Source organism: Equus asinus, chromosome 21 (genome assembly GCF_041296235.1).
Source record: "Equus asinus isolate D_3611 breed Donkey chromosome 21, EquAss-T2T_v2, whole genome shotgun sequence".
Classification (NCBI taxonomy): domain Eukaryota; kingdom Metazoa; phylum Chordata; class Mammalia; order Perissodactyla; family Equidae; genus Equus; species Equus asinus.
This window is the reverse complement of record NC_091810.1, coordinates 38,125,422-38,142,090: the sequence shown is the minus strand read 5'-3', so window position 1 is coordinate 38,142,090 and position 16,669 is coordinate 38,125,422. Positions and strand designations below refer to the sequence as shown.

Here is a 16,669-nt window from a genome sequence, read left to right as displayed (position 1 = left end):
ACCCATTTCTTCACACTCCCCTGAACTCAAAGGAAGTTTAAGAAGGCAGAATGGTAAATATCAGGTAGGCTGTTGGAATTTATGAATGTGCTCTTATTTTCAAATTTTCTGGAAAAATCTCCAATGTTAATTTACAAAGTTTATTAAAAAGATTTTTTTTATCACGAAATGTCCCTGAATCTGTAAATAAATCTCAGGATGAATTCATCGGCCCCCACAAAATACATGTGACACTTTCTATGATAAATTCTCATGTTTCTGTTATAACCTACAACTTCCTCTAGCTCTGGCTTTCAGATTTTGTTTATACAAAATTCAGCTTGCTAATGCACTGAACACACATTTATAGGAATGCATGCACACACTCAATTTGGGAAAAAGGGAGCCATTTTAAGCATTTCGTTTCTTAGCAGGGACTTAACCCAGAGAAAAATGCTACTGAATATAAATTTAGAGAGGGCTTTTTAGATCACAGGGAAAAGATCATTCAACATGGGCAGCCCAGAGCTGTCTGTGGCCATTAGTAGGAGATAAATCTCTCCAAAGAAAATCATTCATTCCTTGCCCAACAGCCTTCTAAAGCAATTACACAATTAGGAAGCAACTTTTAGATTTGTGTTTGAGATGACAAAAATGAAACATTTAGTATGTAGCTGGCCTTCTTAGTTAATTCTCACTACAAACAGTATTATTACAAACATACAATTTGATTATCTATTTTTCCTTTTGTTTTGATGATTCCTGTTTGTAATTATTAAAGGCATCAAACAGCAGCTCCCACTTCCCCCACAAGCCCGCCTTGGACTACCTTCTGAACACCATTAATCTCACCATTCAAAAACAAGTAAACGACTAAAAATTACTATTGCAGTCTTTTCTTAAATTTGCATCTTGATCGCCCATGTTAGTGTGAATAGTTTTATTTTAAAATAAGTGAAACTGACTTTACATCTATAAGGCACATAGTACAGAGTTCACCAACAAAAACAGGTGACAAAAAAAATCACAATTTTGACATTGAATGCAAATTTGTTTATAATCGCCAGAATTCCTCTGAAATGGTACTGGTAATGGGGGATGCTATTTCACAAACTGAGGAAGAGACAGACAGGAATAATAGTTTGTCAAAGATCACAGGTTGTAACAATATCAGTTAAAAGGCAAAAATATCCTTTTTTTGGTTTGATTTCACTTAATTAGTTTTGAAAATTTTGTCAATTTCTTTTCCACTGACCCCTATAATTTGTTAATGCTAATTGTACAGGTTTAGATAGATTTCTAGGAAGCTACTAACTGAAAAATCCTAGTTCAGTATTTTGGGGAGCATTGTTGTCATCACAGAAGCAATCAAATACTTTTCCCGGAGCAGTGGTTCTCAAATCAGAGCATGCCTCAGAATGACCTGGAGGGCTTGCCATGACCCAGATTGCTGGACCCACCCCAGAGTTTCTGATTCACCAGATCTGGGGTGGGGCCTGAGCATCTGCATTTCTAACAAGTTTCCTGGTGCTGCTAGTTCTGCTGGTTCGGGGACAATACTTAGAGAACCACTGCCCTAGCGCAAGAAAATATTTGGTGGGGGGCTCTTACAGTGGCTGAAAGGGTCTGTTTGGTTCAGCGTTCCCAATTTCCCTCGGATTGGAGTGAATTTGCAACCAGACATCTTCTCCAAGTCCATGGTCCACTTATAAAGCTAGCAATCCCTTCCAAAAGCGGTGTTTGCACTGTTTCCAAGGTGCCATTCCAAGCAGTGCTGGTTGCAAAATAAATACAAGAACTGTACTGGTGTTGCTCAGAAGCCATACTTTTGCTTTTGTTTTTTTTTTTTTTTCCTGGAAGCATTTAGGGGTGATTCTATAATTGTCATAAAACTGGCTCTGCATCTTGTTCCTTTCTCAATACTTTTAACACTTCAGGAGTCACAAGGAACTGAGAGAAGAGGAGGGAGGAAGCTGGATTTTAAATTCCTAGCTAGTAAATCCTAGGCTGAGCTGAGCCTTTACTCAGAACGTGTGTAGGAGCCTGAACCCCCTAACCTTTCGTGTCCCGACTGGTGCATTTTCTGCCCTCTTGTTTTCTGGCTTCTTGGCGTCCACTGCCACTTCCTAACAGCACCTGAATATCGTTTGGAGGAATGACCTTGGCCACATTGTTGGCCACATTGTGGGTTCTCTTGGGGGAAGGTAAATTCAGGTGACTATTTTCCCTCTGTTAATGCTGAAGGGTTTCCTACAGACCAGCTCCTCCCTTTCATGGTCACTGTAAATCTAAGCTGGACTATGACCTAAGCTCAGCCAACTGAACACTCTTTTCCAGAAGCTTTGTGTGGAGTATGTGATGCAGGGATAGAAGAAACAGGTGGAATTTGCTCGCCCCTGTGGCTCTGCCCTGACCAGATTGTCCTCCCAGGTCAGTAGTTCTCAATCTTTGGCTGTACATTAGAATCCTGGCAGAGCTTTGAGAGGTCCCCTCCTCAAGCTCTGATTCAATTTGTCTGCAGTGGGGCCTAGACCCTGTCATGTTTAAGGCTCCCCAGGTTACTCTAACATGCAGTTAAGGATCAACAAGTGCTGCTGTGGTCCTGTTTCCTACTTTTCTGTAGCTGCCTTGATTCCAATTTTCCCCTCCCTGTCTTTGAGGCTCCCAGCATCATCCCACTAAACTCCCTTTTGCTTAGATGATCTGGAGTTAGTTTTTGTTACTTGTAATGAACTGATGTAAGTTCATAGGCACATATCCCTCCTTTCCCACGCTCCCAATTTCAGTAGAAGTGGCGATGGCTTTAAACCTAGCTTTAGAAACACACACACACACACACTTGACAAGGAAATGTGGCCCCTGGTCTCTAGTTCCACCTAACTGCACACTGGCTAACAACTCACTTCTTGTATATCATGATCCCGAAAACTTGAGACAATATGCAGGTCAAGTGCAGTCATTTTTGGAGCCCTGCTGAAGACTGGAAGCTCTCCCACCTGCAGGCCATCATGGGAGCCAGAAGTGGGTCTCTCCGGCCACAAGAGACTATATTGCATCTGACACAGCAGGCAGCTCTGGAATCCACCTTTCAAGTTTTCGGCAAACCATTTTCTCACTGTCCTTCACAAAGTTGACATTTTCGGCAGCATGATAGGAAAGATGTCATGTCGGCTGCTCTTCAAGTTCTTGTCACAGTGGTTAGCACCAGTTCTGTCATCTTTACTCTCCTCACAGTCTCCCATCTTGAGCCATGTCACAAATAATAATATATCTAGAGTTGTTTTTCTTTTTTTTTTGTCAGATTGAAACTACCATAACCCAGTCGCCCAACCCTTAAGTTACTAGTTACGCAAATTGCTCTTCCTTTCTTCAAATGCTTCTGAGCTAGACCTTATTGATTAATGTCTATTTTAGGATTAATCCAATATAATTAATTACTAGGCTTTTAGTGTGAAACATCTTATTTTGATATTTGAAATTAAATGTGAAGAATCTGGTCAAAGAAATTAAGCTGCTATGTGTTTTGTGAAAGTGAATTTATCTCTTTGAGGTCGTTAAATTGTTCCTACACACCCAGATGAGCACACAGTTTCCTAGAATTTAATCATCCTGCTAGCACAGTTTTCCATATTATGTTGAAAGCTGGGCCACAAAACCCTCCTTTGGAAGATAAGAGATCTTTTCAAGAAGGTCAGGTTGCTAAATTAATTCAAAGGTTGCAATGATTGATGTGTTCTGATATTGCATTTATTTGGTGATCAAGTGCAGAATCCAGGTGCAAAAAAAAAAATTATGGATTCAATAAAAGAGGAAAGACTGTCTGGTCCACTTCTATGCATACAGCTAGCTTTAAGCTCCAATCACTACCAACAAGGGGTAAAACTCCAGCTGAAGTGGGAATATACTCTCTCTCCAAATGCAAATGTCCACATATGCCGGTACAGGCACCGTAAACATGATATATTCTCTCTCTCCAAATGGATGCATGCCTGCAGACCGCATTATGGATCCACGAAAATGTCCTTAAACAAGCATGATAACTGAATCCTACTTGCTACTAAATTGTTCCAGCCCAGAAACACGAGAGCTTAAAGGGCCAGAGTGGGACAGAATATCTTAGATGTTCCTTGCAATGTTCCCTAAATAGAACATTTACACCAAACACACTCTCTTAACCTCTCTCTCTTTTTTAACTGGCTTCTCCTAGCAATTCTTTATCTTGACAACTTTTAGAACGACACCTTTGAATTTAATTCTATTAAATTCAAAGTATTTTCCTTTGTCTCTTTCACTGGTTAATAACTACAAATTCAAGATAGCACCAAAGCATTATTGTCTCAAAAAGAGACATCTCTGCTTGCTCATCTGGATGGTTGGTATAATCTCTAGGTTAATTATAAATTGTAATTAGGACTCTCACATCCCATAGTCACTGCTTCATTAGGAAAGCCCAGTCTTAGCCTTTCCTTCTCTCGCTCCAGCCCATGGCCTTTTCTAATTATGCCCTGATGCCCTGGGGCTCAGACACACTGCTAAAACAAATCTATCAAAGTGTTTGTATCACAAAGAGTAGGATTGGAAGCAACAACAAGCAGTTTCCACCACATTACAATGTGCATTGGAGCTTCTTGAGGTTGGCTATTAGTCCATTTGGAAAAGAGGCTCGGAGAAGGCAAAAATATACCAGTGAGGTCTTTTCTGACTTGTTTATTATCTTTCTAAATATGTAGCCATAACCCAACAATATCAGAAGGTGTCTTCACTCTGTTATAAGGATGGGAGTGATTGAGAAGTCTCTCCCTACTGAACAATCTCAAAGATATAGATTCTATTGACATAAGGCCATTAGTCAAAGTGGCTCAGTCTTGGTCCTGGTGCTGAATGAAGCGAGAACCTAACAGTGATTAGAGAAATGGTACAAAATGCATGCACTGCAGGAAAGCATATATTTCTTTCCCCAGAGAAGGACCAATTTCCAAAATTGGTACTACATAGATTTTTCTCTTTGAGGAATAAGAGGAGACGAGATGGGTTCCTTTACTTCTAGACAAACACAGAAAGTTAGGCTTTAGATTCCACCCTGAACACCATATTTTAGACTTCCGAGTGGTCAGGCCACTCAGAAGTAAGGTTTTTTGGTATCATACCCATCCTGAAAAGGGTATGACATCTGAAAATACATTTTTGCACCAGTTGAATCCAATGACCACAGGATGAGGACACACTGTGGAAATTTTAAAAGGAAATGCACGTTACTTGATGGTTTGTTGTGGACCAGAAAGACTACACCAATGGGAGAGACAATTGAGCACATTTTACAAGATTGTACGTCTGAGTTGAAAAATCTGTTGTTCTCATGAAGCAAATTTCCTTCAAGAAGACAGTCACATGGGTTAAAAGTTAGAATACAAGTTCTGAAGGGAATTTTTCCTTGGGATGCAGACTTTTACTTAAAATGTGTTTGGACTTTCCCTTCTTCTCTTTCTTACTTCTCATTAGGTGAAGCTGGTTCTTTAGAATTTAGGGAGCATGATTCAGCCATATGGAAGGCCAACACCTGCTCAGAGCTAGAAGGCCAACCAGCCATGTGCTCATGTCCACAACTGCAATAATGTCTTGTATCAGTGTGTAACATGAGACCAAGAATGTGGGGGTCACTGTCATCTCCCATCCATGCCTGCCTGCTACTAAAGCGCTGTATACAGAGGTCAGTAAAACAGAGCTATCCCTGCTACACAGGTTTTTTTCCTCTCTCTTTTGGGGAGGAAGAGTTAAAAAGCACCAGACATAATGTCATAATGAGTGTATGTGTGTGTGGCAGAGACAGAGGGAGAGAGGGAGAGAAGGTGGGATGGGAAAGACGGAGAGAAAGAGGTGAAAGGTGAGACTGGAATGAAAGGAAAAAAATATACATATGCAAAAATTAGTCATTTACTTCCAGGTAAGCATTCATAAAAGAGAAATAAAAGAAACCATTATGTGACATGGATTGGGGATGAGGGACCAACATTGGAAGCAGAGATGTAGTCAATAAGGCAATAGCTGTGGTCTTGGGGAGAGAAGATAGAGATCTGAACTTCGGTAGTGGTATTGAAGAGAGGGACAAGGGATGGACTTGAGAGATACTTAAGGGCATTGATACAGCATAGTCATTGAATCCTTGCGATGTGCTGAGAGAGAAGGAGGAGTCAAGGGCAGCTCCCAAGGTTTTGTCTTGGGCAACTGGGTAGATGGAAATACTTATGACTTAGGGACCCTGGTGGAGTAACAGAGAACAGTGGGTTCCATCTGATAGTTCAGTTACTCAAATCTAATCCACAGGGATCACATGGTTTCTTGCACACAAGCAGCACCTTGGCTCCAAACACATCTCCCAAAAGAATTCTTGGACACATTTTCAGAGATTTTTAGGACTCATGCCCTCTTACATCTGCTTGCAGACTCATTAATCTATGCAGCTTACTTTGGATTGGGGCGGTTGGCATTATGGATTTGTTAATTGCTGATACAATGTACTTTCTACACAGGCCATATGTGAAGAGCAGCACTGGCATTCAAGAAATGTTAAATAATAATGTAAATGAGAAAAATTTCCAATCCCAATAATAAAGGATCCAAGGAACATTGACGCAACTTGCAATCATCAGAGCTGTTTGATCGCCTTGTCACTGTGGGATAGTGACCAAAGTGATGCTAATCTAAATGTCATCTAGAAAGAATGCTAAAAATATTGTGGTGAAAATTAAGTACTGCAACCTTAGGAGCTGATTTAAAAATTAGAAGATATAGCAATTTACATCTGTGGATTTTATGATCGCCAAGTGCAACCAGATGAACGTACTCACATTTTCCTTTTCTTTCCCTCTCTCTTTGAGAAAATGGGTTCAGTTTTAAAGAGCTGGCTCAAACTAATGTTCCCTCAATCAGTGGTTCTTAAACATTGTTACATTTTAGAATCACTTGAGGAGATTTTTAAAACATAATACTTAGGCCATATCCCAGATTAACTAAATCAGAACCCCTGCAGGAGCCAAGACATCAGCATTTTTCAGGCTCTCCAAGTGATTCCAATGTGCACCAAGTTTGACAACCAAGGTGTTAAATAAGTGGGATCTGAAGATCAAATGCCTTAGAATTACCTGGAAGGAACAGATTAAAAGTGCAGCCCAGCTCCATCTAAGACTGGCTGAATAAAATTATTTGACGATGGAGCCTCCTACTCTCCATTTTAACAAACTCCCCGTGTGATTTATATGCACACTAGAGTGTGAGAACTACTGCACAAGTTGAAAGTCAGTGGTGCTAACTGTTATGCCTTTAGACCCAGAATAAGTCTGTGTAAAAGACAAAAAAAAAAAAAAAATCCAAGTAAAAGGGACAAATTTCAGCCCATCATTTGGGACTTTGGTTTTGGGGGCTTTGTTTGCACGTGGCTGTCCTCTGCATTGTAGGAAATTCAGAAACATTTCTAGCCTCTACCCACTAGAGGACAATAGGACTATCCTTCCCCAGTATGACAATCAAAAATGTCTCCAGATATTGCCAAATGTCCCTTAGGGGAAAAGATCACCATTAGTCAAGAACCACTATTCCAAAAGACGCCAAACATGTGGATGGTTCTGTGTCTTTAAGTACTTGGAATTATGCCAGCAAACATCTTCCTGATTGACCAGATGTGTCTACTTTTGATTAGGCGTTTTGGATTCACATAGGCATAGTTTTTCACAGAGATGTGGCACAGGCTTCCAGAGAAGGTGGGGGAAACTGGGTCATCAGCATCTGAGCGGTCACTAACGATTTCCAGCGGCAGCAGAGCAGGGCTCTGCCTCCACCTCTGGAGCTGCTGAGTTATTAATAGGTAAAAAATTAATAAATTAGGTAAAAACCTATTTTTTTAACCTAATCTGAAGCTGGTTGTGAGATGACAATAGGAATGGGCTCTATCATTCAGTTAAATTTAGGTTAAAGGGTGGAATTTTGTTTCCATGAGTCATGAATTCCTTAATAATTTGGGTCAAAGAATAGATAATGTCTCCACATGAAAATAGTGTTTATTCTGGTGAAAGAGGTTAGGAAAATGGTTTGTCCAATACCAAAAGGCTGTTAGTGTTCAAAGGAGACTCTCCCCTCAGTGGTCTAAAACTCCAGATAGACTATGGGTTGCTCTACAAGGCCAAAATTACCAGAAGGGCCAAACTGATTTTGGACATTGTTAGGACAAAAATGGAAAACTTTTTAATTAATTCAGATGACTGCTATAGTATTTCACCTTGAAATGTTGAAATTCGTATCAAATGGCTGAATCTGGCATCTCACATCATACACAAGTGCTACTATTGGGCAGGCAGTAAGGCAGAGAGGTTGTGAATCTAAGCTCCAAAGTCAGAATCTCCATGTTTGAATTAGGCTCACACACTTATTTGCTATGGAGCAAGTGACTGAACTTACCTGAGCCTCAAACTCCTCATCTGTTAGATGAGGATAATAATACTTATCTCATAGAGATGTAATAAGGATAAAATGAGAGAATATACGTAAACATCACTTCACACAATGCCTGGCATATAGCAAGCACTTATTAAATGGTAGTGATTATCCTTAATTAAACTTTATGAAATCTGACAACAGATGATTTCATTTGTTATTATAACCCATAGAAGATAATTTCTGATGTTGATGGAATATTAAAGATGTTATGATTCTATGTGCCCATTTTGCAGATGAGAAAATTGAGGCCCAGAAATGAGATATGATAATCCTAGATTTATGCAGAATAGGCTCTAATACTCAGATCTTTAGAATCTACATATAGCGCTGATATAGTGCAAAGAGGAAGAGCTTTGGACTCAGAATATCTGGGTTTGCCACTTAAATGTACAGATATTCAGTTTCATTATCTGCCAAATGGATATAAAAATAGGTAACCTGAAAATGTTATAGCAAATGAGATAGACGATATGAAAGCACTTTGTAAACTGCAGAATGCTCCACAACTGATACTTAATATTATGATTTCTTCTTCATTAAAAAAATTCAATGCAAATAGACCCAGAAACACACATAATCCTCTCAAAGTACCATTCAAAATCCTTTTGGATAGTTTTTCAGGCACAGGAAATAGGTCAGGCTTGATCAAGTATGGCCATTTACTCTCTGCTCTGTTTCAATGCCAATCACACCAAAAGCAGCACCTTGGACAGCAGCCAGAGAGGCTTCCTTCCGGCACCTATGACATGCTCTCCCTACTTTCTTACTGGCTGCCAGTAACCGTTGCCTTGCAGTCTGACCCTCACAGGGAAACACAAACAGAAACTCCACTTCATCTTCATCTTTACATACTCCAGGCTCAGAAGATGGTTGTGCACATAGAATCAGGGTTTTCTTTGACCTTCACTGTTGGACCTGTATACACTGACAGCCTGCCACATTCCCTAGGAAGTGAAAGTTGGCATTTTCATTTGGTCTCCCTGCAAGTGAACTCCATATATTTCAGAACTTAGAAATATTCCAGTGAATAAATTCATATTGAAACATAAAGCATACCTGCTTGTGAACTTTGTGTAGCTTGACAATGCCAGGTCAGAGCATCAGTTTCAAAACCTCAACAACAAAACTTTAAAATGTCAATGTTAATTTGGGGCAAGAGTAGGGAAGATGAAGAAAGACATAAGGATAACATTAGAGGTAATTGTAAATCTAGTTTAAAACGGAAAAAAGCCACCAATTTGCCATTTTATCAATTCCTGAAGACAGCATTCTCAAAAGACACAGGAAACAGGAGAGGATAAACATAATATTAGAACTTAAAAGAGGCTTCAAAGTGACCTCATTACGTAAGTGATTCTGTGAGGAGCCATGAATTTAGTGATAGGCTTTATTTTGTGTCTTTGTTATAAATCATTATTTGAAAATAGATTTCTTTCATGAGATAAATGTGGAACTGAGGGGGATTTGCTGAAAACGATGAAGTTACTATAAATGTATAGACTCATCTATGCCAACCCATTTTATTTGCTCTTTAAACATAATTTCAAAATTATAAAGCACAGGTTGCTTATTATGAATGACTTGGTAAGGTACCAGGCTCCTCACTAGATGCCACTAAAAAAAGCAATCTGACTCATGATTCTGTTTACATACTGCTCAATTAGTTTTTTCAATATGAACATGTTTTAAGAGTCACTAGACACCTGACTCAAATTCAGTCCTAATATATGGTATTTTTGCCCATTGCTAGGATTTTTTTTAAAGTGTGCCATTGAAAAACCTTAAAGAAGCAGAGATTCCAAAGCTTGCTGTTTGTTAAAGTGGAAGTTGTGGTCTGGATGAGGGGATAAGGCAAGGAAGGTCACAGACATTGAAAAACACAAGCCAATATACACGTAACTTCTTACCTTTTGGGCTCTGGATTTGCCTGGGTTTTGAAATCTTTTCTTTTTTTGGATTCCTTTTTGGTATCTTTTTTAGCCTCTGGTTCAGATGGGGAGGGAGTTTTGTTCCCTTCAGGGTCTGTATTTGGTGGCAGCCCACTAAGGTACACATGCATTTGTTGACTTTGGAGAGGGGGTGGTCGCATGGGGCATGCAGAGAGTGTGGCCAGCCATGGGAGAATCAAGAGCACACATACATGCACAAACAAAAGAAAGAAAAAGAAGGATGCATCAAACAGCAAAAGCAAATGCATTCAAACTAAAATAATAAGCAAAAAAAAAAAAAAAAGATGCAAACTTGCATAAGGAAAATCAGAACTGAAAAGAAAATAAGAAATCCAAAACTGTTTCCATGACAAGATGTATAAACCTAACTGTGAATCAAGTGGCAGTCTTACAATATGAAATCCAGACAATGTGTATCATAATTCATGATGATGTTTACCAGGGAGTTTACAAAAACACTTCATTATTTTATAACACTTTCTTATTCAGTAACATATGTAGAATACAGTGTGACAACCCAGAGAATATAATGCAACTTCTCTCTCTCTCTCTTTAAAGAATTCAGTCCAAGAGGCTGTAACAGATAGTCATCAAAGTGTACATATTTATAAAAAGCAGAATTATGCACAGATACTCCCCAGGTATTAGAGTTTTCATGAGTATCTTTTATGCAAATAAAAGGTCATGTGCTGGGGTAGTGAACCTTATAACAATGGGAGGTGATGAAAATCTTGTTGCCTGTTAAATATTCAAACCTACAATGCTATTATTTTCTAGCTCTAAATGTTGAAGTTGCATTTCATAACATCCACCAGCACTAGAGAGAGGAAAAGCACAGAACAAATCCCACAGATATTTCAGAGTTGTATAGCTTGTAAAGGTGAAGATGACTGACACAATTCTGATTTAAAATAAATGTAATCAATTCTGGATTCTCCCACATGTGAATTTGTCCAGAGTAGCAACTTTTGCATCAAAGGCTGGGTTTCCGAAGCCACTTGGTTTTTGCTGGGTGTGCCTTCTCTGGTTATTGGTTCGGGTGCTCTGGGGTAATGTAGGCTCGTCTTTATAGTAATGGGAGGCTGTATTCATTGGGGATAGTAAACTGGCTGCGGCAGTGTGGAAATTTATTCTATGTCTTCAGAGCCAAATGATAATGTTCCTAAATTATTTGCTGCTTTGCATTATTCAGAACATGGATCTTTTCCTCCAGGAGCTGGGCAAAGTCTAAAGAGAGTACTTAGTACAGAGTTAGGAGAACTGATGTTCTGGTCTTGTCTATAAAATTTATAAAACGATGGGGTTGATTACACTGTGATCTCTGAAGTTCTTTCCAGCTCTATGGTTAAAAGATAAGTGTTATGATTATCTTTGCCTTCCAGCTTCACCTAGCCTGTTTCAGCTCTTAAAATGTACTTGGCTTCCTCCCTCTGCAGGGCATTTGTACATGCTGCTCCTTTTGCCTGGAACCACTCAACTCCTACACATGCTTCAGTTCCCAGCCCAAGCATCACTTCCTCAGGGAGGCCCTCCCTCCATTCTGCCACCCCATCTGAGTCCTGTTCCTTTATTAAACGCTATCATGGAATTGTGTTCCTTTTCCTCAGAGCCCCAATCTCTATGGTGCTCTGCCTTTGTTTGGGGCCTAGTGTTTGCTCACCACGTATGCTGAACGTGTACTAGGGTGCCTGACACTCAGGATGTAATCATTACATATTTATGGAATGAATAATAATAACAACAAAGGCAAGCAGTTATCAAGCTTCTGCCATGGTCCAGGCATTGTGCTGAACCCTTTAATCCTCTCAACAACCTCATGAAGACACTATTGTCCCTGTTTTACAGATGAGAATACTGTGGCACAGAGTGTTTAATTACCATCTAGCCTCGTTGCTAGTAAATAGAGGAGCCATGAGTTAAACTTAGATTGCTCTAACTTCAGAGATCACTCTAGAAGTCCTGTTTGCCATTTCTTTTAAAAGGAGAAGAAATTAATTTAGGCCTTTGTGTTCTTTGTGTTTGTGTGTGTGTGTGTGAGTGTGTGTGTGTGTATTACTGAAGGAATGGGAATGGACAGAGAGTTAGAGATGATCCTAAAAGCACGGCCAGTCATAAAACCATTGCCAATGCGTTAAAAAATTTTTTTGAGGACTACCTCCAGACATGTGCTTACCTGTTCCCGTGAACATGGGATGCACAGAAGGCAAAGCTATAGTGAAGGAGGGTGGGGTCAATCATGGCGCCGTTTTCTGCCCGTTCAAGCAAATCTCTGAGGTAGCAGAGATGTCGGTGACACCCTCGGACTCCATTTCGGGCGCAGTACTCGTCTAGTACAAACACCTGGCCAGGACTGAACCAGCCCTGTTGGGGGAATAAAGGAGAGACTTTCTTTTAAATACGGGCTGTTTTTTGGAGAGCTGCTAGGGTTGAGGGTGCGTGACTGAAGAAGGCGGTTAAAAAACAGCGAGAGCGAACACTTACTGATTGCTTCTTAAGTGCGAGCCACTGTGCTACACGCATTGTGTGCGCTATCTGGTTTAACACTCATAATAGCCCTCTGAGGTGGGTACTGTTATCCCTATTTGATAGATGGGAAAATCGAGCTCAGGGAGGACATGGGATTTCCCTAGTAGCCCAGAGCTAGTAAGTGGTAGAGTCTGGTTTAGCAGACTCCATGATTCCAGAAGCAGAATCTCACTCCCTGCTCTAACACTGAACCACCTTTACAAAGTATTGGAGTGGGCAGGGCAAAATCTTAGTTACTGATGAGAGAAAAGAATAACATTAATGCCTTAAACTGGTGTAGTGCTTTACACTCCACAAAGAGCTTTAGGTTGAGCCCCATAGCAACCTTGTGAAGTCACCAGGGCAGGTTTATCTTCACTTCACAGATGAGGAAATGAAATCCGGACTGTTATATGACTCACAGATAATGCAAAACACAGGCAGGACTCAAACCCAGCTCTGCCTTCCTTCAGGTCTTCTGTTTTTTTCTACTCTGGAGCATTAAGAGATATTAGGATTGGCCTACATACATTCTAGGATTTCATAAATCCTTTCACTTTCGAAGAAAAAATTTTTTAAATTTTAAAATGGCGATAATAACATAACTTTCCAAGGAGAACAACGTGACTCAGTTTTCAAGTTGTGAATCAGATACGATTCAACGAAACCGACAGGAGCTTCTTGTGCCCTGGTTTAGCATTTTATTTTTCTCTTGGCAATTATTTGTTTTCTTATTATTTATTTGCCTGCTACAGGACCCGATGAAACTCTGCTATAAAAGAGAACCTGGGTGGAATCTCCGATTCAGAGCAGATTGGGAGGCTTGATGGGATAGAAACTGCTGCCTCCATTACGCACTTAAAAAAATAGATGCTCAGAAAGGCCAAGTGACTTGCCGGTCAAGGTCACCCTTGGGCCACGCCTGATGTCAAATCACTTCTTTTGGTTTCAGCGCCTTTCTGGAGCAAGAAATAGACCAATTTAGGTGGTACTTTGTAAGCTGGGAATTTAGGATGTGTTAAACACAAATTTAATTTTACTTTGAGGGTCTTCTCTGAGTCATCTTTTGAATATTGCTCCATCTTGGGAGAGAAAAGGCAAAACGAGAAAGTGACTGGGGGGCAGGTAGTGGCCACTGAAGTGCAGGGAGGGAGGCCTCTGAAAAACTCTAACCTCGTATTAGTGATCTGGGGAATCTTCGATTGACAACACGCAGCTCAGCAATGCATCCAGCGAAAGACGGCATCTTTCCTATTTCAAATTATAAGTTACTGCAGAGGGCGGGAGAGTAGTCGAGGCAGTGGGCTGCCCCTATAGGCAACTTCTTTGCCACTCCATCTGCTACCCCAAATGCTAAATCTTAGAAACAACACTGCTGTGAAAGATTAAAATATATTTTCTACGACTCAGATGACACCAAGTCTTTTGTAGATGCCAAAATAGCTGCTTTGAAAAGAGTTGAAGAAATATCAATTAGGAACTCAGTCGAAGACACAGAAAAATTTATGTATCCCTGCTGGTCGGTCTCCAAAACTAACTGAAAAAAAAAATTGTAATAATGAGAAAATGGAATATATAGAGGCAGGAGATAAGGTCCTTTTAATTGCTGTTATTTTCTGAAATTTTCGGATGATGATTAATAGACGCAGGTATGCAAATGGGGAAAGAAACTATTCTATGCTATTTGTAATTAATTTTGGATTTTGGACCATATTTTTAAGCCTATACAAGACTAATAGGAAGCAAGCTTCAAAATTTACTTCTGGTTTAGTTTTTTAGAGGGCATTTACTAACTCTCCTTAGTGATGAATTTCTTAGTGAAAAAGAAAATTATTTTAAAAATGATGATGTGAGAAAAATCTTGAAAATAATATACCTCAAAAAATTCCTCAAGAGAATAGGAATTACGCATAAAAGGGAATGATTTAAGGTCAGAGACATATTCTTACAAGTTTAATGAATGCAATTTATAATTACGTGAATAATCACATAATCATGGGAAACACATTTGAGAAAAATTGCCTTGCAATGCAAGGTAAGCTTTTTTTTTTAAGTCAAAGTGATGTGTTTCTTTCCAATTTGGCAAAGTTCAGATTCTTCTGATAAAGTGATTCTAAACCTGAGATAATCAATGAATCTTTTATGAGATGAAGATTAATAAATTATTCTACATAATACCGCTTCTGTTTTTAAGAATATTTTATCTACTATTTTTAATATTTTGGCTTCTGGTATATAAAAAGGAATTTAAAATAAAAATTAGTCAGAATAGATTTAGGATGTAGTAATGTCATTTAGAAAAGAAACAGATTTTCATTATATTTATGTTAATATCACTAATATGTTAACCATAGTTAATTATATAATATTAATAATACACAGATATCAGGGATGAAGCTTTTCCTCTGTGTAAAGTCATTTCCTCATTCTCCCCCACCTTTCCCGTCTATAAAGTGGGATTAAAGCATGTACCTTTAAGAAATGAAGTAATAATTTACGGTTTACAGAAGGAAATAAATTGGATCTTTTACAGGTTTCTGGATTTAACAGTATAAAGCCCAAATGTGTCTTTAAAAATCCAATAAAGACATAATAGCAATTCCTTGAATTTAAATGATTTAAATCTAGGCTTAAAACAGGATTTCAAGAAATGTTGATGCTCTTGCTAGAGAGCTGGACTTCCGAACATCTAAAGCACCATAAAAAATTCCCCCAAAGGGTGAAAATGTTTTGAATACTACAAAGAAAAAGAAGCCACCCAAACAAACCCAAACCAGGTCAGCTTATGAAAAGTGAAGCGGAGTTTATTTACAAATCATTTTAATATTCAAAAAATAGACAAAAGGAACATATTCGTATCTGAGACAGGAGAACCGAGTCTTATCATCTGGAGTGGAGCGGGAGGGGGATCTTAAACTCTAAGAAACCGAGGCGATTTTTACAAGTTCTCCACAAGCAGGTGCCAAACTCGATTACCCTCTTGGGAATAGTTCTCGTGTAGCAGCTGAAAAGGGGGAAGCTCAGATAGGGCAGCTGGGGAGTTGGAGCCTTCTCTACTGATAACTTCCTCCGCTCTGTCTTCTTTCTTTGGTAAGTAAAACTATCTCAACCCAGGAAATGCAGAAGCACATTTATAATTATTAAAGGGGCTCTGCAACGGAGAAAAGAGCTTCTGACAGAAAGGTAGAGAAACATTCGATTTTAAAAAATGTTATCATGTTTAAATTGCTGTAGACCAAAGAATATACTTGCCAGGCAAGAATAGGAATCATTAAGTCTGTGATCCAAAGTAAGGCGTTGCACCATCTCAAAGAGGGAAGCGTGGTCAAAGTTACAGGGGTTGGAAGAGATAAATTCATCCATGCCATGTTTTTGAGCTCTATCTGCGTCTGTTCATTTATACATGTAGAGAGAGACACAATTTAGAGAAACACATCACATTTTCTTTGACATTTCAAATACACAGGAATTCACTAGGCATGACGAACGCTAGCTGTTTTCCCGTTGCTTCCCACCAACATCCCCAAGATATTCTTTTTACCTCCCATTGTCAACTTGCATCACTTACTGGTGAGTTTATTGCATTTAGGCAAAAATATATTGGCATCAACATGTTTATCAAATGATCACAACTCCAGTGCATTTATGTTGTTCTTTAAAAACTAAGCACACGCCGGTAACTTCGCCTGCATTTCACCAAACACTGAAAGCAGATCGGATCTTTGCTTATAAAAGCCTATTTAGCTTTT

General features: G+C 39.3%; 1 protein-coding gene across 20 annotated transcripts in view; it reads right to left on the bottom strand.

Moving 5' to 3' along the window:
* Positions 1–16,669, bottom strand: part of CADPS (calcium dependent secretion activator) — a 431,612-nt gene that overhangs the window by 120,853 nt on the left and 294,090 nt on the right. For 13 of the 20 annotated variants that reach the window (XM_070492692.1, XM_070492701.1, XM_070492702.1 and 10 more), the window contains exons 12-14: positions 16,173–16,309; positions 12,589–12,776; positions 10,374–10,532 (exon numbers count right to left, since the gene is read on the bottom strand). In XM_070492692.1, the coding sequence (XP_070348793.1) occupies positions 10,374–10,532; positions 12,589–12,776; positions 16,173–16,309 (484 nt within the window). The remainder of the gene's footprint in view (positions 1–10,373; positions 10,533–12,588; positions 12,777–16,172; positions 16,310–16,669) is intronic. The other 7 variants (XM_070492703.1, XM_044754738.2, XM_044754745.2 and 4 more) reach the window with 1 other exon arrangement.